The sequence below is a fragment of the Scyliorhinus canicula genome, chromosome 12 (genome assembly GCF_902713615.1).
Source record: "Scyliorhinus canicula chromosome 12, sScyCan1.1, whole genome shotgun sequence".
NCBI lineage: Eukaryota > Metazoa > Chordata > Chondrichthyes > Carcharhiniformes > Scyliorhinidae > Scyliorhinus > Scyliorhinus canicula.
In genome coordinates, this window is record NC_052157.1 from 5,703,228 (window position 1) to 5,728,412 (window position 25,185).

At 45.1% G+C, this 25,185-nt stretch overlaps 1 protein-coding gene across 1 annotated transcript in view; it reads right to left on the bottom strand.

Annotated features, from left to right (window-relative positions):
* The window catches only part of spg11 (SPG11 vesicle trafficking associated, spatacsin), a 209,404-nt gene that overhangs the window by 165,529 nt on the left and 18,690 nt on the right, over nucleotides 1-25,185 (bottom strand). Inside the window, exons 6-10 of the mRNA XM_038813292.1 lie at nucleotides 22,327-22,769; nucleotides 18,402-18,547; nucleotides 6,618-6,753; nucleotides 3,745-3,900; nucleotides 473-660 (exon numbers count right to left, since the gene is read on the bottom strand). Of these exons, the coding sequence (XP_038669220.1) occupies nucleotides 473-660; nucleotides 3,745-3,900; nucleotides 6,618-6,753; nucleotides 18,402-18,547; nucleotides 22,327-22,769 (1,069 nt within the window). The remainder of the gene's footprint in view (nucleotides 1-472; nucleotides 661-3,744; nucleotides 3,901-6,617; nucleotides 6,754-18,401; nucleotides 18,548-22,326; nucleotides 22,770-25,185) is intronic.

A 25,185-nucleotide genomic window follows, 5' to 3' on the forward strand; every position in this document is an offset into this window, starting at 1 on the left:
CTATGTTCATAGATTCACGTACATTGTTTATTTTGTTGTTGATGTCAAACCCAAAAAAATACCTCAATAAAATGTTTATTAAAAAAAAAGCATTCAGATACATGGGAATGCTGCGTATAGAGGGTTATGGGCCAAATGTGGACAATTGAAATGAAATGAAAATGAAAATCGCTTATTGTCACGAGTAGGCTTCAAATGAAGTTACTGTGAAAAGCCCCTAGTCGCCACATTCCGGCACCTGTTCGGGGAGGCTAATTCGGGAATTAAACCGTGCTGCTGACCTGCCTTGGTCTGCTTTCAAAGCCAGCGATTTAGCCCAGTGCTAAACCAGCCCCGAACGAGTTTAGTGGTAAAGATTGGCGCCTGGACAATTTAGGCCGAAGGGCCTGTTTTCATGCTGTAAACCTCTATGACTATCCAATTAGTTTCAAGATACATCACAAGTTAACTAGTTACCAGCCCAAGTACTTACATCAGTATTTAGATTCTTCCACTTTCCATAAAACTGATTATCATCTGGTAATGCATTTTCTTCATCCAGACAGTCACTCGATACAGTCTCATTTGGAGGAGTGCGAGGATATTTCTTCATAAATTTCCGGAGCTTGGTAATATAACCGGTGAGATAATCCACACATTTGTGCTTGTAATTGTCCAACTCTGAAGGTACATAAATTTGTTTTGGCAACAAAAAGAATCAGGGGAAAGCAAGCTGAATCACGCACCATCCTAACTTGAGCGAGGGTCAAAATGCTGAGCCCAAATCCTTGAACTCTCTACTCAACACCACAATGCGAACAGAATTCCTACAAAAACTGCAGCAGTTCAAGGTGACACACCAATACCTTCTCATGGGCAATTAGAGATTAGGACTGGACAATAAACGTGACCCTGCAGCTTCACTCATTGGCAGAGGAGACATTTAAAAAAAAAATAAAAGGTGAATTCTAGTGGGAAAGAAAGGCGTTAAAAGAAAAAGCACCATATATTTTTAAATCAAGACCCATCCACCCACATTACATAGGATGTGAAATCTTCAAATGCTTCACTAATCGCATAGGCAATTAACATTCAGTGCCAAACAATAAATGTGGGCCGACGGTAGAACTCCACCTGGGAAATTGTTACAAAAACTAATTAATTTACATTTAAAACGCCATCACAGACAAAAATGGACTAAAATCAGCGGCTTCAAGTGGGATGAAAGAGAAACTAGCTCAAGATTAACTTGCAGGGTAAAGATAGGGAAGCAAACATTAAGACTAGATGTCGGAATTATTTATATATAGTACAAGTTTAATAAAGTAGCAATTAAATGCATTCTAAGATTAAAAGGAGGGGCAACAGCTGGGTTTCCATAGATAAATGGAGACATTAGAACAAAAAGGTTAAATAAATATAACAGGTGACAGGGGAAAACTATTAATGGTGCTGGTCCATCTGAAGTTTTGTCTATAGGTTGCCAAGATCGATCTGAACTTCCTTTTTAAAATGAAGGTGGAGAGTTTAATGGGATCAATACGACTAGTCGGTAGAAATGTGGATATTCATCCAACCAAAGAAATGAATAAGACATGAAATTGGAGGGGTACAGGAGGTTGGGAGAGGAGTAGAGGCTGATACCAATCCAGGGGAACCATGGATTTGAGCCGAGAAGGATGGATGCGAGGTTTCGGGGATGGGAAAATAGAGGGGTGAAGGAGAGGAAGGATTTGTTTTTGGAGGGGCAGTTCACAAATTTGGAGGAGTTGTGGGAGATGTTAGGGCTCTGCATGAGGAGGGTTTTCGGTATATGCGGGTGCAGGACTTTGCTAGAAAGGTTTTTCCAACCTTTCCAATAGCGCTTGCCTCCTTGTTGTTGGAGTGTGGAGTCGTCTCGACAATCTATGGGAGGATTTTGGAGGAAGATAAGGTGTCTGCGGAGGGGGTCAAGAGTAAGTGAGAGGAGGACTTGGGATGACGCTGGATAAGGAAAGGTGGTCTGAGGTGCTGCCACGGGTGAATGCCTCAACCATGTGTGCAAGGCTGGAGTTGATACAGTTGAAGGTGAGCCACAGGGTGCATTTGACGGAGTAACGGTTGAGTCTGCTGTTGGAGGTGGTAGGGGTAACGCGGGAACTGTGTGGGAGGGGCCCGGCTAATAATGTGCTCGTGTCTGGTCCTGTCCAAAGCTGGAGACATTTTGGGGGTAGTTTTTCACCAGCATGTCGACGATCCTGCATGTGGATTTGGAGCCAGGTCCCCTGGAGGCCATATTAGGGGTGTCGGACCTGCCAGAATCGCAGATGTTTTACCCTTTGTCTCGTTGATCGCTCGTAGGCAGGTTCTGTTGGGGTGGAGGTCAGCTTCTCCACCCTATGCCTCGGCATGGATGGGGATCTAACTGGGCTCTTGCATATTGAGATGATGAAATTTGCCCTAAGGGGAGCAAATGAAGGGTTTCACAAGTGATTATGTTTGTTGATTTTGCAACCTTTTTGCAGGAATATCATAGCCATGGACTGCGCACCGTGAAGATTCAGCCGAATTATCCAGGAAAAGACAACAAATGAAAAAATTACTTCAAAAAAGACAGAAGCGTCGACAGCACGGTGGCACAGTGGTTAGCACAGCTGTCTCACGGCACCGAGGTCCCAGTTTCTATCCCGGCTCTGGGTCACTGTCCATGTGAAGTTTGCACATTCTCCCCGTGTTTGCGTGGGTTTCACCCCCACTATCCAAAGATGTGCAGGCTAGGTGAATCGGCCACGCTAAATTGTCCCTTCATTGGAAAAAATGAATTGGGTGCTCTATATTTTAAAAAAAGACTGGAGCCTTATTTACTGGAAAATAGAAGGTTAAGGAGGGAATCTAACACAGGTTTAAAGCCTTCCTTATCGCGTACATGAAGATTATTTCCATTGACCAGCAAGCAGTTATAAAGTATAGATTTAGGATTGTCGGCAGAAGAACAAGGAAGGGATAACACTATGTGGAGAACAAATGTTAGAACTTTAAATAGCTTAGCATAAATGAGTACTGAAGCATAACCCTATTGTTCCTTTCAAAGGAGTATTGGGCATGTAAAACATATAAAAGCCTATAAGGAAAAAGCAGAAAAATAGATTGAAGATCCTGCAAAAACCCCTGTACTGCAGTTTCTGTGATTCTATGATTTACCGTTTCAATAAGCAGTGAAAAAATACGAAAAATGGGCTACCTCTAAATCTCCTTCAGTAACTTACAATATAAAACAGCGCTTGAATGGCTCTCAATAAATCTCAAACTTTACTGACAAGAAGAGCCTGAAAGCTCTATGGTAATACTCAACTGCTCCAACATCTATTCAGAGTGAACTGGACATTAGTCATTCTGCTTGCATTAGATATTCAAATCAGTTAAATTAATAATCTAGCAGAACAGTTAATATAAAAAAGGGATTAAATTTATAGGATTGTTTTTTCCCCCAATTTCTAGGGGCTTCCCTCCACCAATGGTCACTCTCTTTACTAGCCTGGGGTTGGCAGTGGCACCAGCTCCAGAGTTCTGCACGAGCCTGTCGGAAATACAATACCGCAGGAGGTGGGAGGACGGAGGCAAGCAACTTTTTTAAAAAAACAATGTTGACACACATTCAGTGAAAAATTAAAATATATCATAAAATGCCCACACCATATTTTTTTATTCCTCCAATTGAGTAATCGGCATGAAATGACTGCAAGAGAGTTATTCAAAATAATTAATCGCTTCATCAAGGCACCTCACCTCCTGGCTGCTCTAGGAGCTCTTGCATTTGTTTGTTGAGAAAGGTCAGTGTAAGGTTCAGAAGTTGTTCAGAGAACTGTTTGCTCTGAGTTTCGGAATCATTTACCCTGATGGCTGAACACAGCAAATCTAAAGCTGGCTTAATTTCTTCCACATCTGCACGGAGAGAGAAATAAACAAAGAAAAAAAATGTCATTAAATATGCATCTTAATCACACGGGCTTTGTTAAGGGTTCGCAACTGTCTGCCAATATACAGAGGCTGCTGAATATTGTTCTCTCCCCATCTGGTGGGCCCCGAGACGGAGGCAATTCGATAGGTGGTGAGTAGAAGTACCTACTCAAAGTTCTGGGGAGGTTTGGTACAGGGCCAAAATTAATTTTGTGGGTTTGGTTACTGTATAGGGCCCCCTTGCCTAGTGTTCGTACCAACACCTTGAGCTCGGGATACTTCCAATTAAATAGGGGGACAAGTTAGGGGTGTCCAATGCCCTCACTCCTATTAGCGTTAACGATTGAGCCCTTAGCTATAGCTTTGAGGGCTTTGGATAGTGGAAGGGGATTAAAAAGGGGAGGTGTAGAAAATACTGGGCGTGATTCTCCCAAAAGGGAACAAAATCCAATAGCGAACACGTTTAGTCGCGTGTTTCCCAGCGTTTGCAGTGCCGAGAATCACATGGTTATTCAATTCGACATGCATTGAATGAAGGGCCTGAAGGGGGAACTCGCAGCCGATGCCACATGTAGCCCCATTTCATACAGTGGGGAGCTCCGCTTGCCAGAACTCCCCATTGTAGCGCGAGAAATCGCGTGCCAATCTCCAAGGCCCCCAAAACAATCCCCGATCTACCCCTCCAACCAGCCCGAACGAGTATAGGAGGGTCTCCAAACACACACGCCGGGCACCCCGGCCAAATTGCGTGCACAAACAATGCCAGCTTGCCACTTTGCCAGTGCCCATACAAGTTGGAAGTGCCACCTGAGCACCTTGGCAGTGCCAGGCTAGCACCTGGGTGGCACTACTGGGATGCCAGGCTGGCACTGCCAGGGTACCCAGGTGACACCAGCAGTGCCAGGGCACCACCCTGCCCAAAGGAAATGCAGCTGGGTGCTTCCAATCCCCTGGGAGATCCTCACGAGTGCCATTCCAACTAGTCGCCCTTTGTAGAGTCCAGTCCTGAACAGCACTCGCCCGAGGTCTCTGAGGCAAAGGGATTTAATCTCAAAGCATCAGGTACCTCTGTAACCTGCACATTAGAGTGAGGCTTACTGTCTCATTAAAATGCGGATTTGCAAAAATGGGTCCCACCCATCGTGGACAGGGTTCACATCGCACGAGATCACGTTGAATCCCACGAGGCGTTGCGACCCAGGTAAATCCCAGGAGCTGCTTTCCAGGTGTAGCATGGCCGTCGGATCGTACCCAGGTGTCCCTGTATGCTGGTGATCTGCTGCTTTATGAAGCACTATGGGTAAAATAATGGAGCTACCTGGTGCCAGGGTCTGGGATGTCACTGAATGGCTGCAGGGCATCCTGAAGGGGAGGGTGATAAGGCAGAGGTCATGGTACATGTTGGTACCAATGACATAGGTAGAAAGAGGGATGAGGTCTTGCATCAAGAATTCAGGGAGTTAGGCGTGCAGAACCTCCTGGGTTGTAATCTCTGGATTATGCCCAGCGCCACATGCTAGTGAGTACAGGAATAGGTGAATAGCACAGGTGAATGCGTGGCTTAATATAAAAAGTCACAGAGATCTGGGCGTGCAGGTCCACAGATCTTTGAAAGTGGCAACACAAATGGACAAGGTAGTCAAGAAAGCGAGATTGACATGTGTAATTACGATACAGTAGCCATCACGGAGACGTGGTTACGGGAGGGGCAGGATTAGCATTTTAACATCAATTCCCAGGGAGTTGGGGGGGCTCTCTCTTTTCTTTGTGGGTGAGGTATGTCACGGTTGCTTGGGTTTCTGTTTCTTTTTTTAAATTCTGAGTACCCAATTCTTTCTTTTTTCCAATTAAGGCACAATTTAGCGTGACCAATCCTCCTACCCTGCACAACTTTTGAGTTGTGGGGGTGAGACCCACGCACTCATGGGGAGAATATGCAACGTCCTCATGGATCGAACCCAGGTCCTCAGCGCCATGAGGCAGCAGTGCTAACCAGTTCGCCACCATACCCACCCCCCCTGTTGGGTTTTTGTTATGTTGGTTATGTGTAACATCGGCTGTGGGAAATACAATGATAAAATGCATTGTAAAATCTCTAATAAAAATATACATATTTTTAAAAACAATGTGCATCTTAACTGTTACGGAGTCACAAAATAAACCTTGAGCATTTCTATTCTGCGATCCACATCCCTAGCAGCATTTTCCAATCCAATGGGAATGGGAAGGAATCAACAGGATGGGGATGGTAAAATTAGAAGAATCAATAACAACTCAAGCTCGGGTTAGTGTCAAAATCCAGTCCAACGATCTTTTCCCAGCTTGAATATAGAACGTAGAACATAGAACAGTACAGCACAGAACAGGCCCTTCGGCCCTCAATGTTGTGCCGAGCAATGATCACCCTACTCAAACCCACGTATCCACCCTATACCCGTAACCCAACAACCCCCCCCCCCCCCCCCCCTTAACCTTTATAATGAGTAAAATGATAGGTCACGTGGATCGAGGAATGGAAGGTTGCAAGGTTTTGTGTTCTCATGCTGCCGAGGGCCTGGTTTTGCTGCGGTACAGTTTCACAAGCTCCGGCAAACCATATCTAAGTCAGCACTCTTCACATGTGTAGCTAGACAGAGAGTGCAATTTTTGTCCATGCTTAACGGAGAAGGTGGGATTTTACCCAAAAGACCCAGGTTGCTTACTTGTTAACTGCATTGAAGATGTCATCACAGCTTCAGAATGTTCCTGCACCAAAAATCCTGCTGGGGCACAAAATAGCTTTTCTTTGCTCTTCAGGAAGAAATCAACCATGTCCAGCTGTCTGTTCTCGATTCCAGCCTGGGATATTTAAAGTGCAACAAATTATTTTTACAGGTCAGGTAATTACTACCCATTAAATCAAAGGCCAGTATGTGCCACTGGGCCGCCCCTCATGAAACAGGTTTGTCAGGATTGTCGTTATCTGATTGATGGCTCTCTCTTCCAACCTTGCAACTCTTTACCTTCCCATTAATTAGGTTGCTCCACTTTATTGATATTGCTCCTCTTAAATTTCCGACCTTCCGATTTGCCATCCTACAAGTTTCCTTCCCACCCTGCATTGAAATGAAGACGTAGAGCAATGTTTCCTGTAACAGTGCATTCTTTGTGAGCATTGAAGCTGAGGAATTCCTTGCCTCCATCAATTGCCCTCTATATTAAAATGTGTGCGTAACAGACAATTGCCGATATCCATTATACCAATCAATTTTAAACTATTCTTAATTACACCGTTTGCCAAAGTAAATATTTGGCAACTCATTCAATATGCCCCTCCTGTCACCATCAGAGTGCATCGAAGCACCATTCTCCTTCCCTTCCCCAATCTAATTGATGAAAAACTATATGGCACGTTCACAGCTGTGATTGAGACACCCATTTTACATTTTTACCAAGATTTGTTTTAAAAAGTGAATTTAAAGCAAGTTTCTTGGTCATGGTGGAGAATGTAACTATACAGTCATCCTCAGGAAATGTTTTGACAGACGGCTTACAAGACTTCCAAATAGGTTGGCCATAGTGTGCGTGTGTTAAAATTGATACTTGGTCTGTGTTTGAAGAGAGGTCTGCTCCTGACTGGCCATATTTCCAAACCCTACTAGTCTCACATTCCCTCCTACACTTTAGTGAGCATAGGAAATAAGAGCAGAGTCGCAGGAGAATTGCTTCTTGGCCTTTTGGCTAAGATTAAGCATCAGTCAAGAAACAGTTAGAAGCTTCAGGTAGATCAAGCCCAGGATGAGGTGCAATGTTGTTTCTTGTCAGCTTGAAGCTTGTAGGTCTCTTTTGTGGAGACAATGAATTAGCTTCAATTTGAATTGTTTCCTGGAGCAAGGAATTAAATGGTTCAAGGGTTTGTCCTGACCACTTTGTGCACTGGCTTTGTAACTTTAAGGATGGGAAAAAACATTTTTTTAAAAAATGATCGCAGGAGTGGGTCATTCACGCATCGAGTCTACTCTGCCTTTCAGAAGTTCTATGGCCAATCAGATCTTGGCCTCAACTCCACTTTCCTGCATGATCCCCATAATCCTGGGCTCCCTTGTAAATCGAAAATCTAACTAAGCCTTGAATATATTCAGTGACCCAGCTGCCTCTGCTCTGTGGGGAAGCAAATTCCACACACTAATGGCTCTTTTACAAGATAATACATGGCTTAGAAAGGGTGGACGCAAAGAAACTGTTTCCGTTAGGCGAGGAGACGAGGACCCGTGGGCACAGCCTTAGAATTAGAGGGGGTAAATTCAGAACAGAAATGCGGAGACATTTCTTCAGCCAGAGAGTGGTGGGCCTGTGGAATTCATTGCCGCGGAGTGCAGTGGAGGCCGGGACGCTAAATGGCTTCAAGGCAGAGATAAATTCTTGATGTCGCGAGGAATTAAGGGCTACGGGGAGAATGCTGGTAGATGGAGTTGAAATGCCCATCAGCCATGATTGAATGGCGGAGTGGACTCGATGGGCCGAATGGCCTTACTTCCACTCCTATGTCTTATGGTCTTAAAAGAAGAAATCCCCATTTTAAATGGTGGACCCATTATTCTGAAACAGCCACCCCTAGTTCGAGATTTCTCCACAAGAGGAAACAACTTCTGAGCATTTCAAGCCCCCTCAGAATGATACAGATGTCCCAGATGACCATAGGATGCTTTCGCTTTTGAGGGGGAGAGCTGACTGTGGTGGTGAATTAATCGGAGGATCACCACACCTCAAGCGAGGTGCAGGGTTGAGAAGGCAGGGCCTTCATGATTAACCTCTGGCGGTACATAAAATGCAAGTTGCTCTTCATTAATTATCTCAGGAAAGAAGCATGTTCAGAGCAGCTGGTGAGGGAAACCAAGATACAGGTACACAAACTTAGAGCTGGTAATTTAGGAGCAAAAATCACCAGGTGCTTCTTCACAAGAAGGGCAGTGGAAATCTGAAATACTCTCTCCCAAAAGGTCTGTGGATGCCTGGGGCCAAATAACATTTTCGACGGGGGTCAATAAGGACAATGATATCAAAGCATAAGGAGCAAAGTTAGGTAAACAGATTTGCGGTACAGATCAGTTGTGATCTGTTAATGACAAGCAGGATTGAGGCTGTGAATAGCCTATTTCTGTTCCAATGTTTAATATACCCATCAGTGCATATTCAAGTAGAATAGAAGAATTACATTTAATTTTGTTGAGCGACTTTTTCAGAAAATTGGATAATTTAGGAAGTGATTGATTGTCTGAACTGTGAAGGCGTGCAAGTGTGTTTTTTATTTTTATTTCCAAATTACGGAATATTGGAAGCATACAGTAAAACCAGTTTGCAAAAATGGCCACCAAATAGGGGCAAACGTACGCAACGATAAAAGTGATCATAGGACACAAGTGAGAGCTTTTTCAGATTCGGCAATGGATTGTCATATTGCAATCCTTCAGCCAGACTTTGCAATACTCCACAAAGCGGGTCTACAACGAACAGACTAATCGAGGTTTGGTTATAAGCTGAACCTCGTTTTTTCCATTTTTTTCAAGAAAATAGAAAGGCCCAATCAATTTAAATGTTTTAAAATTACTCGATCAATTAAGAATTTGAACGCAAGTATTTGTTTTCTGTTGCAATATCTCACAGGGGTCACGGAAGGGGCAGAATACTAAGGTAATGGAGCTTAAACATAGATAGCTTTTTAATACCAAGTAACAGCAGTTGCACCCTTGATCCACATGACCTCATTACTCTTTCCATTCCATAGAAATATAGCCTTCCCACATTGTGGGTCGCTTTGCTCATAAATATAGTGAGGAGATCAAATTCCAAGAGTCTGTTTCTTTATTGTAAAATGAAAAACCTACTGTTGTGTGCAGTTTAATGATGTGTGAAAATTCATGATAAAACCAGAAAGGAAAAGGAGCTTTCACTGTTTTACTAACTCAATGGCATTAGTCCTTCAGCGATGCTCTGCAGTTGTTCCCGCAGTAGCAGGACTGCATCATGGACTAAACACAACTAGAAAGTTGGGTCAGTGCATTCCTCGTTCTCACCACTTCTGAAGGCAGTGGCTTCTGCCAGGGTTCCCATGAATTTCTTGGTAGCTTTCCAGTACCCCCCTCAAACCCTTAGGGCAGCACGGTAGCATGGTGGTTAGCATAAATGCTTCACAGCTCCAGGGTCCCAGGTTCGATTCCCAGCTGGGTTACTGTCTGTGTGGAGTCTGCACGTCCTCCCCGTGTGTGCGTGGGTTTCCTCCGCGTGCTCCGGTTTCCTCCCACAGTCCAAAGATGTGCGGGTTAGGTGGATTGGCCATGCTAAATTGCCCGTAGAGTCCTAAAAAGTAAGGGGGGGGGGGGGGGGGGGGGAGGTGTTGTTGGGTTACGGGTATAGGGTGGATACGTGGGTTTGAGTAGGGTGATCATTGCTCGGCACAACATCGAGGGCCGAAGGGCCTGTTCTGTGCTGTACTGTTTTATGTTCTATGTTCTAACTCCAATAAGTACAGCAGGCAACTGACACCTGTAAGCAAATGTGAATATAAAATTGGAAGGCAAGAAATGGGCAGCGTGCCCTCAACCCAGTCACACTTTTTTTATTGGCAGACATTGCTGGCAGGGCACGAGAACAAATGTCCCCATACTCGACTTTGACTTTTCAAAACTTATAATTCAGAGACAGGAGATTAAGCAGAAATGCAAGATTAGTTTGTCAGTCAAGAAACAGTTACAAGCTTCAGGTAGTTCAGCAAGTCATATCATTTGCACTATGTACGTTCATATAATGAAATTGCAACTTCAGCACAGCTGCAAGCTCATAGTACACAATTGCACTCAGTCTTTTTCAAAAGAGGTTTTAAAAAATATATTTCTCATTGTTTCCCACCTATACGAGCGTCCCTCCCACCCAGGCACAAGACCTTTACGTCTAGTAGCTGTGCATGGGCATACAAGAGTGATAACAAATCTGGCCAGGTCAGAGAAGATCACTACTTTAGTTTAAAGATCCAAGTAAAATCAGCATTAAAAAAAGATTATATTAACAGTTAGGATACTTCACAAGAATTTTGAACATTTTAAGTACTGCAGAAATACAACAGCACTGGAAGTAACCAAAAACCATTACTGCAGGAAGTCATGGATAAGGAGGTATCGGATCACATTCCAGCAGTTTTAATCCCCTCCAAAGAAAGCAAAAGCAAGCTAAAGGTCAGAAAGGTCTAAAGTGTCTGAAGCCACCACTGTAAATCAAATTTATTTCTCTAAATATAGCAGACCTTTACCAAATAAAACACATTAATGCCACCACATGTATATGAATATTTCTCGAGTTCATCGCTACTTCACTTTATTGGCTCAGTTACAATGGGTGCCACAGTTCCCAGACAACATGTCAGCTTCTACCTCCAAAAGAGACACATAATAATCAAGATACCACAATAGACAATTCCCAGGATGACTAGTTTTGATCAACAGGCAGAACTGCACAAGAGGAATGTATGTAATTAGCCCGGTGCAAATCCAATGCAATGTAAAAATAAAATCACCATGTCACTCAACAGGTTTCATGAAAATCCAGCAAAATTAATAAGTTATTACACAGTGTTTGCAGATGTGACTGGTTCACAAATGCTCAACTTTCTTCTATAATCTGGTGAGAATGTGATAAATCCTTTCAAGACGAGAGGCTTCAAGCAACAACAGGAGAGAGGAATTGCTCCCCCCCCCCCACATAAAAATGTCAGGTACCCAGACCTCCTTCCTAACCCACCCCCAAACTATTCCCAATTATCCTTTTATTCATTGGATTTGTTTATTGTCATGTGTACCAAGGTACAGTGAAAAGTATTTTTCTGCGAGCAGCTCAACAGATCATTAAGTACATGAAAAGAAAAGAAAATACATAATAGGGCAACACAAGGTCCACAATGTTACTAGATAACACCGGCATCGGATGAAGCATGCAGGGGATGTAGTGTTAATGAGGTCAGTCCATAAGAGGATCGTTTAGGAGTCTGGTAACAGTGGGGAAGAACCTGTTTTTGAGTCTGTTCGTGCGTGTTCTCAGACTTTTGTATCTCCTGACCGATGGAAGAAGTTGGAAGAGTGAGTAAGCCGGGAGGGAGGGGTCTTTGATTATACTGCCCGCATTCCCCAAGCAGCGGGAGGTGTAGACGGAGTCCATGGATGGGAGGCAGGTTCGTGTGATGGACTGGGCGGTGTTCATGACTCTTTGAAGTTTTTTTTACAGTCTTGGGCTGAGCAGTTGCCATACCAGGCTGTGATGCAGCCAGATAGGATGTTTTCTATGGTGCATCTGTAAAAGTTGGTACGGGTTAATGTGGACATGCCGAATTTCCTTAGTTTCCTGAGGAAGTATAGGCACTGTTGTGCTTTCTTGGTGGTAGTGTCGATGTGGGTGGACCAGGACAGATTTTTGGTGATGTGCACCCCTAGGAATTTGAAACTGCTAACCATCTCCACCTCAGTCCCATTGATGCTGAACAGGGGTGCGTACAGTACTTTGCTTTCTCACGTCAATGACCAACTCTTTAGTTTTGCTGGCATTGAGGGATTGATTGTTGTCGCTACACCACTCCAAGTATTCATTTACTTGGAGACAAATCATAGTCCAAATGGCTTTTGAAAACAGCACGGCCCGACATTGGAAGGGTATTGGAGGGAGGTCTTTAAGTCATGTGTGGTACATGCGAGTTTCGAACCAGGGCCCCGAGGAGCCATTTCCAGGGTGTTGGGATGGCCTGGGCTGTAGGCGGATGGGGGGGGGGGGCAGATGTTTTAGCCTTCTCCTCGCTGATTGCCCAGAGGCGGGTCCTGCTGGGGTGGAGGTCAGCTTCTCCGCCCTGTGCCTCGGCTTGGCAGGGGGATCGACTGGAATTTCTGACTATCGAGAAGGTAAAGTTTGAGCTGAGGGGTAAGAGTGAAGGGGTTCTACAATTCGTGGGCATCATGCACTTTCAAGAATTGGATGCCATCGAACATGGGGGGGGGGGGGTCGAGTACATTGTTTACTGTGTATGGGATGGGAGGGGGGTCGAGAACATTGTTTACTGTGTATGGGATGGGGGGGGGCGAGTACATTGTTTACTGTGTATAGGATGGGAGGGGGGTCGAGTACATTGTTTACGGTATATAGGATGGGAGGGGGGTCGAGTGCATTGTTTACTGTGTATGGTATGGGGGGTCGAGTACATTGTTTATTGTGTATGGGATGGGAGGGGTGTCGAGTACATTGTTTACTGTGTATGGGATGGGAGGGGGGGGGGTCGAGTACATTGTTTACTGTGTATGGGATGGGAGGGGGGTCGAGAACATTGTTTACTGTGTATGGGATGGGGGGGGGGGGAGAGTACATTGTTTACTGTGTATAGGATGGGAGGGGGGTCGAGTACATTGTTTACTGTGTATGGGATGGGAGGGGGGTCGAGAACATTGTTTACTGTGTATGGGATGGGGGGGGGGAGAGTACATTGTTTACTGTGTATAGGATGGGAGGGGGGTCGAGTACATTGTTTACTGTGTATGGGATGGGAGGGGGGGGGCGAGTACATTGTTTACGGTATATAGGATGGGAGGGGGGTCGAGTGCATTGTTTACTGTGTATGGGATGGGGGGTCGAGTACATTGTTTATTGTGTATGGGATGGGAGGGGTGTCGAGTACATTGTTTACTGTGTATGGGATGGGGGGGTCGAGTACATTGTTTATTGTGTATGGGATGGGAGGGGTGTCGAGTACATTGTTTACTGTGTATGGGATGGGAGGGGGGGGTCGAGTACATTGTTTACTGTGTATGGGATGGGAGGGGGGTCGAGAACATTGTTTACTGTGTATGGGATGGGGGGGGGGGGAGAGTACATTGTTTACTGTGTATAGGATGGGAGGGGGGTCGAGTACATTGTTTACTGTGTATGGGATGGGAGGGGGGTCGAGAACATTGTTTACTGTGTATGGGATGGGGGGGGGGAGAGTACATTGTTTACTGTGTATAGGATGGGAGGGGGGTCGAGTACATTGTTTACTGTGTATGGGATGGGAGGGGGGGGGGGCGAGTACATTGTTTACGGTATATAGGATGGGAGGGGGGTCGAGTGCATTGTTTACTGTGTATGGGATGGGGGGTCGAGTACATTGTTTATTGTGTATGGGATGGGAGGGGTGTCGAGTACATTGTTTACTGTGTATGGGATGGGGGGGTCGAGTACATTGTTTACTGTGTATGGGATGGGAGGGGGGTAGAGTACATTGTTTACTGTGTATAGGATGGGGGGGTCGAGTACATTGTTTACTGTGTATGGGATGGGGGGGTCGAGTGCATTGTTTACTGTGTATGGGATGGGGAGGTTGAGTACATTGTTTACTGTGTATGGGATGGGGGTGTCGAGTACATTGTTTACTGTGTATGGGATGGGGGGGTTGAGTACATTGTTTACTGTGTATGGGATGGGAGGGGGGTCGAGTACATTGTTTACTGTGTATGGGATGGGGGGGTTGAGTACATTGTTTACTGTGTATGGGATGGGAGGGGGGTCGAGTACATTGTTTACTGTGTATGGGATGGGAGGGGAGGGGGGGTCGAGTACATTGTTTACTGTGTATGGGATGGGTGGGGAGGGGGGTTGAGTACATTGTTTACTGTGTATGGGATGGGAGGTGGGTAGAGTACATTGTTTACTGTGTATGGGATGGGAGGGGGGGGCGCGAGTACATTGTTTACTATGTATGGGATGGGAGGTGGGTAGAGTACATTGTTTACTGTGTATGGGATGGGGGGGGTAGAGTACATTGTTTACTGTGTATGGGATGGGGGGGTCGAGTACATTGTTTACTGTGTATGGGATGGGAGGGGGGTCGAGTACATTGTTTACTGTGTATGGGATGGGAGGGGAGGGGGGTCGAGTACATTGTTTACTGTGTATGGGATGGGAGGGGAGGGGGGGTCGAGTACATTGTTTACTGTGTATGGGATGGGAGGGGAGGGGGGTCGAGTACATTGTTTACTGTGTATGGGATGGGAGGGGAGGGGGGTCGAGTACATTGTTTACTGTGTATGGGATGGGAGGGGGGTCGAGTACATTGTTTACTGTGTATGGGATGGGGGGGGTCGAGTACATTTTGTACGGTGTATGGGATGGGAGGGGGGTCGAGTACATTGTTTACTGTGTATGGGATGGGAGGGGGGTCGAGTACATTGTTTACTGTGTATGGGATGGGGGTAGAGTACATTGTTTACTGTGTATGGGATGGGAGGGAGGTCGAGTGCATTGTTTACTGTGTATGAGATGGGAGGGGGGTCGAGTACATTGTTTACTGTGTATGGGATGGGAGGTGGGTAGAGTACATTGTTTACTGTGTATGGGATGGGAGGGGGGTAGAGTACATTGTTTACTGTGTTTGGGATGGGAGGGGGGTAGAGTACATAGTTTACTGTGTATGGGATGGGGGGTAGAGTACATTGTTTACTGTGTTTGGGATGGGGGGGTGTCGAGTACATTGTTTACTATGTATGGGATGGGAAGGGGGTCGTGTACATTGTTTACTGTGTTTGGGATGGGGGGGTGTCGAGTACATTGTTTACTGTGTTTGGGATGGGGGGGGTTGAGTACATTGTTTACTGTGTATGGGATGGGGGGGTCGAGTACATTGTTTACTGTGTATGGTAGGGGAGGGGGGTCGAGTACATTGTTTACTGTGTATGGGATGGGAGGGGGATAGGGTACATTGTTTACTGTGTATGGGATGGGAGGGGGGATAGGGTACATTGTTTACTGTGTATGAGATGGGAGGGGGGTCGAGTATATTGTTTACTGTGTATGGGATGGGGGGGGTCGAGTACATAGTTTACTGTGTATGGGATGGGGGGGGGTCGACTTCATTGTTTACTGTGTATGGGATGGGAGGGGGGTCGAGTACATTGTTTACTGTGTATGGGATGGGAGGGGGATAGGGTACATTGTTTACTGTGTATGAGATGGGAGGGGGGTCGAGTACATGGTTTACTGTGTATGAGATGGGAGGGGGGTCGAGTACATGGTTTACTGTGTATGGGATGGGGGGGCGTCGAGTACATTGTTCACTGTGTTTGGGATGGGGGGGTCGAGTACATTGTTTACTGTGTATGGTAGGGGAGGGGGGGGGTCGAGTACATTGTTTACTGTGTATGGGATGGGGGGGGGGGGTCGAGTACATTGTTTACTGTGTATGGGATGGGAGGGGGGTCGAGTATATTGTTTACTGTGTATGGGATGGGGGGTTGAGTACATAGTTTACTGTGCATGGGATGGGGGAGGGGGTCGACTACATTGTTTACTGTGTACGGGATGGGAGGGGGGTCGAGTACATTGTTTACTGTGTATGGGATGGGAGGGGGATAGGGTACATTGTTTATTGTGTATGGGATGGGGGGCCCGAGTACATTGTTTACGGTGTATGGGATGGGGGGGTCGAGTACATTGTTTACTGTGTATGAGATGGGAGGGGGGTCGAGTCCATGGTTTACTGTGTATGGGATGGGAGGGGGGAGAGTACATTGTTTACTGTGTATGGGATGGGAGGGGGATAGGGTACATTGTTTACTGTGTATGGGATGGGAGGGGGGATAGGGTACATTGTTTACTGTGTATGAGATGGGAGGGGGGTCGAGTACATTGTTTACTGTGTATGGGATGGGGGGGTCGAGTACATAGTTTACTGTGTATGGGATGGGGGAGGGGGTCGACTACATTGTTTACTGTGTATGGGATGGGAGGGGGGGTCGAGTACATTGTTTACTGTGTATGGGATGGGAGGGGGATAGGGTACATTGTTTACTGTGTATGGATGGGGGGGCCGAGTACATTGTTTACGGTGTATGGGATGGGGGGGTCGAGTACATTGTTTACTGTGTATGAGATGGGAGGGGGGTCGAGTCCATGGTTTACTGTGTATGGGATGGGAGGGGGGGGTCGAGTACATTGTTTACTGTGTATGGGATGGGAGGGGGTAGAGTACATTGTTTACTGTGTATGGGATGGGAGGGGGATAGGGTACATTGTTTACTGTGTATGGGATGGGAGGGGGGATAGGGTACATTGTTTACTGTGTATGAGATGGGAGGGGGGTCGAGTACATTGTTTACTGTGTATGGGATGGGGGGGGTCGAGTACATTGTTTACTGTGTATGGGATGGGGGGTCGAGTACATTGTTTACTGTGTATGGGATGGGAGGGGGATAGGGTACATTGTTTACTGTGTATGTGATGGGGGGGTTGAGTACATTGTTTACTGTATATGGGATGGAGGGGGGTCGAGTACATTGTTTACTGTGTATGGGATGGGGGGGGTCGAGTACATTGTTTACTGTGTATGAGATGGGAGGGGGGTCGAGTCCATGGTTTACTGTGTATGGGATGGGAGGGGGGTCGAGTACATTGTTTACTGTGTATGGGATGGGAGGGGGATAGGGTACATTGTTTACTGTGTATGAGATGGGAGGGGGACGAGTACATTGTTTACTGTGTATGGGATGGGGGGGGGTCGAGTACATTGTTTACTGTGTATGGGATGGGGGGGGTCGAGTACATTGTTTACTGTGTATGGGATGGGGGGGGGGTCGAGTACATTGTTTACTGTGTTTGGGATGATCGTTGATTCTCTTTTGGTCTTTTTTGTTCTGTTGTATTTGGGATGTAGGGGTGATGTTTGGGTTTGGATGCTGAAGGGGATGCTATTGTATTTGTTATTGTTGGTTATCTTTCGTTGTGTATTTGATGAAAATGTGGAAACCGAGGAGAATAAAAAAAGAAAAAAGAAAGAAAGCAGCAAGGCAGAGAACTCCGGTGAGAACTATAGGGGCTGGAGGAACTGATAATTTCCTTCAAGCTCCAACTGTCACGGACCTACAAGCGCAATAACACTCTACGTAAACCTGAGCTCATTCAAAACTCTGCTGCTTGTCCCAAAATTGCACCAAGTCCTCTTCACTCATCAGCCTTGTGCTCGCTGACCTGCACGGACTCCCAGTTCGACAAATACTTCAACTTTAACATTCTCATTCTGGTTTTCAAATCCCTCCTTCGCCTTACTCTTTCCCAACAAGAACGCCCTCCATCTCAACAACCAGCTTGCCTCACGCACCCTAAATTTTCTTCACTCTACCACCAGCGGCTGTGCCTTCGTCTGCCTGACTCCCTGCTACAACATCCATCTCTTTACCTTTCTCTCCTCCTTTAAGATGCTCCTTTAAATTATCTTCTTGCACAAGTTTTGTCTCATCTGCCCAAACATCTCTTTCCATGCTTCAATATCAAAATTTGTCACTAACATTTCCGTGAAGCAAGTGATATGCTTGATTTTTATTAGACTAAAGGCACTATATAAATCCAATGTTGTATTTGCATTCCAAACAGTGCCCAAAAATACCTTTACAGAAGAGTTTAGCAAAAAATGTCTTAACAATACAAGCTTTTAACTTCATAAAAACCCTTACCTCTAATGCATGGATGGGAATTGAACATCGATTCCAATGATTGAGATGACACACTGAGTCAACAATGCCTGCTTTCCCATAAATCATTAAACGATTCAATAGATCTTCTTGCGAGAAAGCAAATACCACCATGGAAAGGCCAGCATCTAAGAAAAATAAATTGGAAACACAAGATGTCTGTGCCAAATCAAGCTTACAGGACTTTTTTTTTTACTCATTCATGAGACGTGGGCGTCGCAGGCTGTGCCAGCATTTCTTGCCCATCCCTAATTGCCCTCGAGGGGGCAGTTAGTCAACCACATTGCTGTGGATCTGGATCACATGTAGGCCAGACCGGATAAGGACAGCAGATTTCCTTCCCTAAAGGACATTAGTGAACCAGATGGGTTTATACGTCAATGGTTTCATTTAATTCCAGATTTTTACTGAATTCAAATTTCACCATCTGCAGTGGTGGGATTTGAACCTGGGACCCCAGTGCATTACTCTCGGTCTCTGGATTACTAGTCCAGTGACAATATCACCACACCATCACCTCCTTCATGTAGATTATTGTAGATGGGCTTCAAATAATCTGTTTTAGCCATTTGTTCTAATTCTTAAAATTCATTCAAACTGAAAACGTATTAAACTTCCTGAATCATTCACTTGGCAAGTGCATCACGCAAAGTGTTCATGAAGGTTTGATGTTCAGTTTACTCTGAATTGACTAGTCTCAATTAGTCAGGCAGTGCATGTGTACTTGACCTCAGGTCCATGGATCATGGTGCGGGAGCAAACAGTTTCTCCACTCCCCATTATTCCTCTGAAAGTGTGCATTGGGCACCACGGTAACACAGTGGTTAGCACTGTTGCTTCACTGCGCCAGGGTCCCGGGTTCGATTCCTGGCTTGGCTTCCGGTCTGTGTGGAGTCTACACGTTCTACCTGTGAATGCATGGGTTTTTTCCGGGTGCTCCGGTTTCCCGAAAGACTGTTAGGTGCATTGGACATTCTGAGTTCTCCCACAGTGTACCCGAACAGGCGACGGAATGTGGCAACTAGGGGCTTATCACAGTAACTTCATTGCAATGTTAATGTAAGCCTACTTGTGACAATAATAAAGATTATTAGATGTTAGGACAGCGGCCAAAAGACGAAAGACGAAAATCCTGTCCACATGATTGTCAAGACACGGATATGAAAATTGGTTACTTAGGCCTGCAACATCCCTGGAACCATAACCCAATAAGTCAGCACACCAGGAGAGGACAACAAAGAAAAACAAAATAATGGATGTCACAACCCAACATTAAGATCCCACTTTATTATTCAGCTAGAATTATTATGAATTGTTTTTACTCTCAAGTGTAGCTCCTTCCTTGTTTGAGTGAGAATACAGCCGATTCCTGCATTAAAAATACCGCAGCCAGTCCCATTAGGCGAAACAAAGTCATTAAATAAAACTAGAATTCATGGGCTGGATTCTCCGTTTTTGGGGCTATGTCCCCACGCCGTCGTAAAAACTGTGGCCTTTCACGACAGAAAAACTGGTGTAAAAGGGCCACATATTCCTAGCCCTGCAGGGGGCTAGCAGTGACCCGTCGGGAAGCTCGCAGCTTTTGCTGCAGATACGGGCTCCCGCGCTTCCAGGTCAGAGGCTGCGCATGCCGGCGGCCTCCAGTGACCGCGCCGTGCTCCATGACGGACTCAAACCGCGGAGCTGGACCTCCCAAATAGTGCCCCCGATTAGCCGCGTGCCCCACCCGGACCACCTGCCCAAAATTAGCCTGGTGCCGTATAAGGTCCCCACTGCCCTTCAATCGGCCCGCCCCAGACTATGGCGGTCATGGACTAAATCCGCAGCCACCAAGCAAGTGTCCCGCCCGGCAGGACCATGTTAGATCCACGCCGCCGGGACTTCGGCCGGTCGGGAGCGGAGAATGGCAGGGCGGGCCTCCAGCAATGGCCGCAGGTCAGGGGTATGCGGCGCGGCGTACTCAGCTTTTCAGAGCCCAGATAATCGGGGAACTGGCGCCGGTCCCGATTCCATGGGCGGATTTCAGCGTCGGGGTGCAGAGAATCCAGCCCCATATTTTTGAAGTGACATGCTTTGATATTAAAGGACTATGGAGTCACCACATTAGTCTTTTAAACATTCTGAACTTGATGTTTAATTTTTTTTTTATTCGTTCATGGGACATGGGCGTCGCAGGCTGTGCCAGCATTCATTGTCCATCCCTAATTGCCCTTGAGGGAGCAGTTAAGAGTTGCTGTGGGTCTGGAGTCACATGTCGGCCAGACCAGGTAAGGACGGCAGATTTCCTTCACTAAAAGGACATTAGTGAACCAGATGGGTTTTTACGACAAATCGCCAATGGTTTCATGGTCACCATTAGACTTTTAATTCCAGATTTTTTTTAAATTCAAATTTCACCATCTGCAGTGGTGGGATTTGAACCTGGGTCCCCAGTTACATTACTCTGGGTCTCTGGCTAACTAGTCCAGTAACAATACCACTACACCACCGCCTCCCTCTAAAGCACAAGCGTCAAGCTACAAGTTTTCCCTCACAGTTTCTTCGATCATTTGTTCTAATTAACCTAAACCAAATCTACAGAGATGTGAGCTTCAAGAATGATCTTCAGTTCTACTATAAAAGGTATGATGTAGGAAATGGAGATCCAGATGTTGATCGACATTTTTTAGTTGCTGAGTTTCCTTTCCTTACAGAAGCTAAAACATTGCACTGGCCCAATGGGAAGATGTCAGCAAGTCGAAGGAAGTAACATGACTAACCACAGCAACAAATTTTAACACTTACACAGCACTCATCCTCTGCCAAAAGACTTCTCAAAAGTGTTTCACAATATGATAAAGGATATGGTCGACACCAGGCATATGGAGAAAGCAGCTCCTTCTGTTCAGAAAATGTTTCTGGTACATGTACCAATGCCTACAAACCTACATTTTCAGCTCAATTTATTACACAGCATAATTTGAATTCTACCTGGTGCCTTAAGCATTTCACCATGAACTTATTGCATTAATTTACAAGCAAGTCTGATTTGGTTAGGAATTATTCTGGTCTCCGTATAAGCACCCAAAGACTAGCATTGCAACAAATGTTAAAATGACTATTATTCCTTTCCAGTCAACTGTAAACCTTGATGCAGAGGGTTATAGCAGCAGCTTTATTTTGCATATCCTTCGGTACAAACCCGTTATGCAGTTGTGGAGAATCACAAATAACAGAAGTGCATCACCTCTACAGATTAAATGGGACTAATCACCTTAAACTCAGTAGAGAAAGTTTGAGGCGGCACGGTAGTAAAGTGGTTAGCACTGCTTCCTCACAGAGCCAGATACTCGGGCACTTGGGTGACTGTCTGTGTGGAGTCTGCACGTTCTCCCCGTGTGTGCGTGGGTTTTCTCCGGGTGCTCCGGTTTCCTCCCACAGTCCATAGATGTGCAGGTTAGGTGTATTGGCCATGCTAAATTGCCCCATAGTGTCCAAACGTTGGGTGGGATACAGGGCTAGAGCAGGGATTGGGCCCAGGTAGGTGCTCTTTCTAAGGAGTGCAGACTCGATGGACCAAATGGCCTCCTTCTGCACTGTAGTGATTCCGTGATTCGGTGGCTAAATTAATAAATAACATGTTAAAATTAAATCTCAGTTGCCTGGTCACATCATTCCAGAACAGACGTAAAATTATTCAGAGCAGGGAGCTGTCTTGGCGTTTCAACCAATATTTCTCCCCCTCAGCCAGTATGATAAAAAGCAAATGCCGAAATATCAATTCATTACATAACTGCCAATGGGACATGCTGGCATAGAACGACACATCTGGTTTGTCAACAAAGTCATTAATCACGTGAAGCGCTTATGGAGGCTATCCTGAAACAGACACTACACGAATAGATTTAAACAACCACAAAAAGTGTACCTGTGAGAAACAGGCATAATTCATCCTTCCCGTCTCCTTCTACTGGTAAGGAATGGCTGTCGATGTGATGATATTTCTCCTCTTGTGTTTCCAAATCCCAGAAAACAACAGTTACCGCTCCAGAGTCAGGAGCAACGAGAGTGAACAAAACGCTGAATTCAGAAACAGACACTATCTCAACGCTCATGGATTCTTTAAGCCCCTGAAGCTGCACCATTCCACTCAATTTATTTGCCCTGCTGTTCAAATCCTCTTTCTGACCAAAGCTTTTAGCTGCATCATCATGGAGCACCACAGGAGATTTATGGAAACGGAGTTGGCAGGATGCATCATTAGAATTTAGACAGGACGTACGGTGATACCACGGAGACCCCTGCAGGAATCCTTTTGCTGACGGTACTTTAGTCTGATTGTAGAAAGCTCCCAGGCGGGCTTTCCAGGACCTTTGGTAAGCATAGAAAATATTTACTTATATAATAAAATCCTATAAATGCACATTTTAAGATAATAAACACTACTACTACAAGCCTCTCTGTGAATTAGTAAAACAGTATGGCCTCAGACCTAATCCTTTGGGATATCTCGAGGTTGTGAAAGACAACATCAATGCAACTCTTTCTTTCTTTGGACCCATCCGGTCTTTCCATTCTTCTTTTAAGATGCATCTCTTTGAAAACACTTTGATTATCCAATTAATCTGTCCTCTGTCTCAGCATATATACTCTTTAAGAAGTCTTACAATACCAGGTTAACGTCCAACAGGTTGATTTGGAATCAGTAGCTTTCGGAGCACCTTTATCAGGTGAGAGTCAGAATGAGGACATAGGCACCAAATTAAGTAGGACCTCAAAGGTCATAATCTCTGGATTATTACCTGAGCCATGAGCAAATTGGCATTAGGTAAATCCAATCCGAGAGATGAATTCATGGTTCAAAGATTGGTGTGGGAGCAGTGGGTTTTGGTTCATGGCACCAATACTGGGGAAAGTGGGAGCTGTAATATTGGAATGGTCTACACTAGAAGGGTGCTGAGGCCGGTGCGCTTGCGAGCTGCATAACTAGGGAAGTAGAAAAGGTTTTAAACCAAATTGTGGGGCCAAGGGATCAATTTTGGGGCCAAGGGATCAATTTTGGGAAGCTGTGGTGAATCAAAGAGCAGAGAGAAGGCAAAAGAAAAAGGTATTATTGTGGAAAATGAAATAGGCTGCAATAGTAAATCAATAGGAGACATGGGGTTGTAAAAAGGATAAAAGGATAAAACTAAGTTTATATCTGAATGCACACAGTATTAAAAATAAAACAGATGAACTGACAGCGCACATAGAAATAGATAAGCACGATTTGAGAGCTTTAATGGAGACATGGTTGCGGGAGGACATGAATTGGGACCAGAATATTGAAGGGTACAGTATATTTAGGAATAATAGTCGCTTATTGTCACAAGTAGGCTTCAATGAAGTTACTGTGAAAAGCCCCCAGTCGCCACATTCCGGCGCCTGTTCGGGGAGGCCGGTACAGGAATTGAACCCGCACTGCTGGCCTTGTTCTGCAGTACAAGCCAGCTGTTTAGCCCATTGTGCTAAACCAGCCCCTGGAAGGTAGGACAGGAAGTGAGCAAAAGGTATTTTTGGGTGGCTCGTTAGTTAATTATGGCATTAGCACAATAGAGAAGGATGACCCAAGTTCAGGAAAGCAGGATGTGGAAAAATTTTGGATAGAGATGAGAAATAGTAATGGCAAGAATCATTTGTTGGAGCAGTGTTCAGGTCCCCTGGCAGTAACCACGTGGTAGGGTGGAAAATAAAAGAAATAATTGGAGCTTGTCAGAAAGGTACAGCGATAATCATGGGAGATTTTAATTTACGTATAGACTGGTAACGTCAAATGGGCAAAGGTAGCCTAAATGAGAAGTTTATTTATTGTGTTTGGAATAGTTTCTGAGAACAGCATGTTCTGAAGCCAGAGTACAAGCTATACTAGACATGGTAGTGCAATGAGATGGGAGTAATGAATGATCTTCATGAAGGTGCCCCTTGGTAACAGCGACTATAATTTGATTGAATTGTTTCAGGGAGAGAGGAGTGGGTCTGAGACTACTTCTTCAAAACTTAAATGAGGGCATGAAAGCCGAGGTATCCAAGGTGAATTGGAAAATTAGGTCAAGGGATCGGTAAATAGAGATGCAGAGGCAAACATATAAGAGGATATTTCAGAAGGCACATAATGGATACATTCTAACGAGTAAGAAAAAGTCCAAAGGACGGATCCACCATCCATGGTTAACTAGAAAGGTTAAAGATAGCATCAAACTTAAAGAAAAAGCATATAATTGTGCAAAGACAGGTGGCAAATCAGAAGATTGGACAGAATATAAGTAACAGCTAAGGATGACAAAGAATTGAAGGAAACGTTAGGGTACGAGAATGAGAAAAAGCTAGCCAGCAATATAAAAACTCTTACTATCTATTTTTATAAGTATTTAAAGGGGAAAAGAGTTAACAAAATGAGAATTGGTCTTAGAAAGAGTGCCTGGAAAATTGATAATGGGCAAGGAGATGGCAGATTAACTAAACAGATATTTTGCATCAGTCTTCACCAGACGTTACAAGTAACATCCCAGAAGCAGCTATAAACCAGGAAATGGAAAGGAGGGAGGAACTCAGGAAAATTACAGTTATCAGAGAAGTGGCACTGAGTAAATTGTTGGAGCTACGGGCTGACAAGAGTCTGGTCCTAATGGGCTTCATCCTAGAGTCTTAAAGGAAGTTGATGCATTGGTTTCAAACTTTTTCAAAACTCCCTAGGATTCAGGGAAGGTCTCACTAGCCTGGAAAATAGCAAATGTATCTTCATTATTCA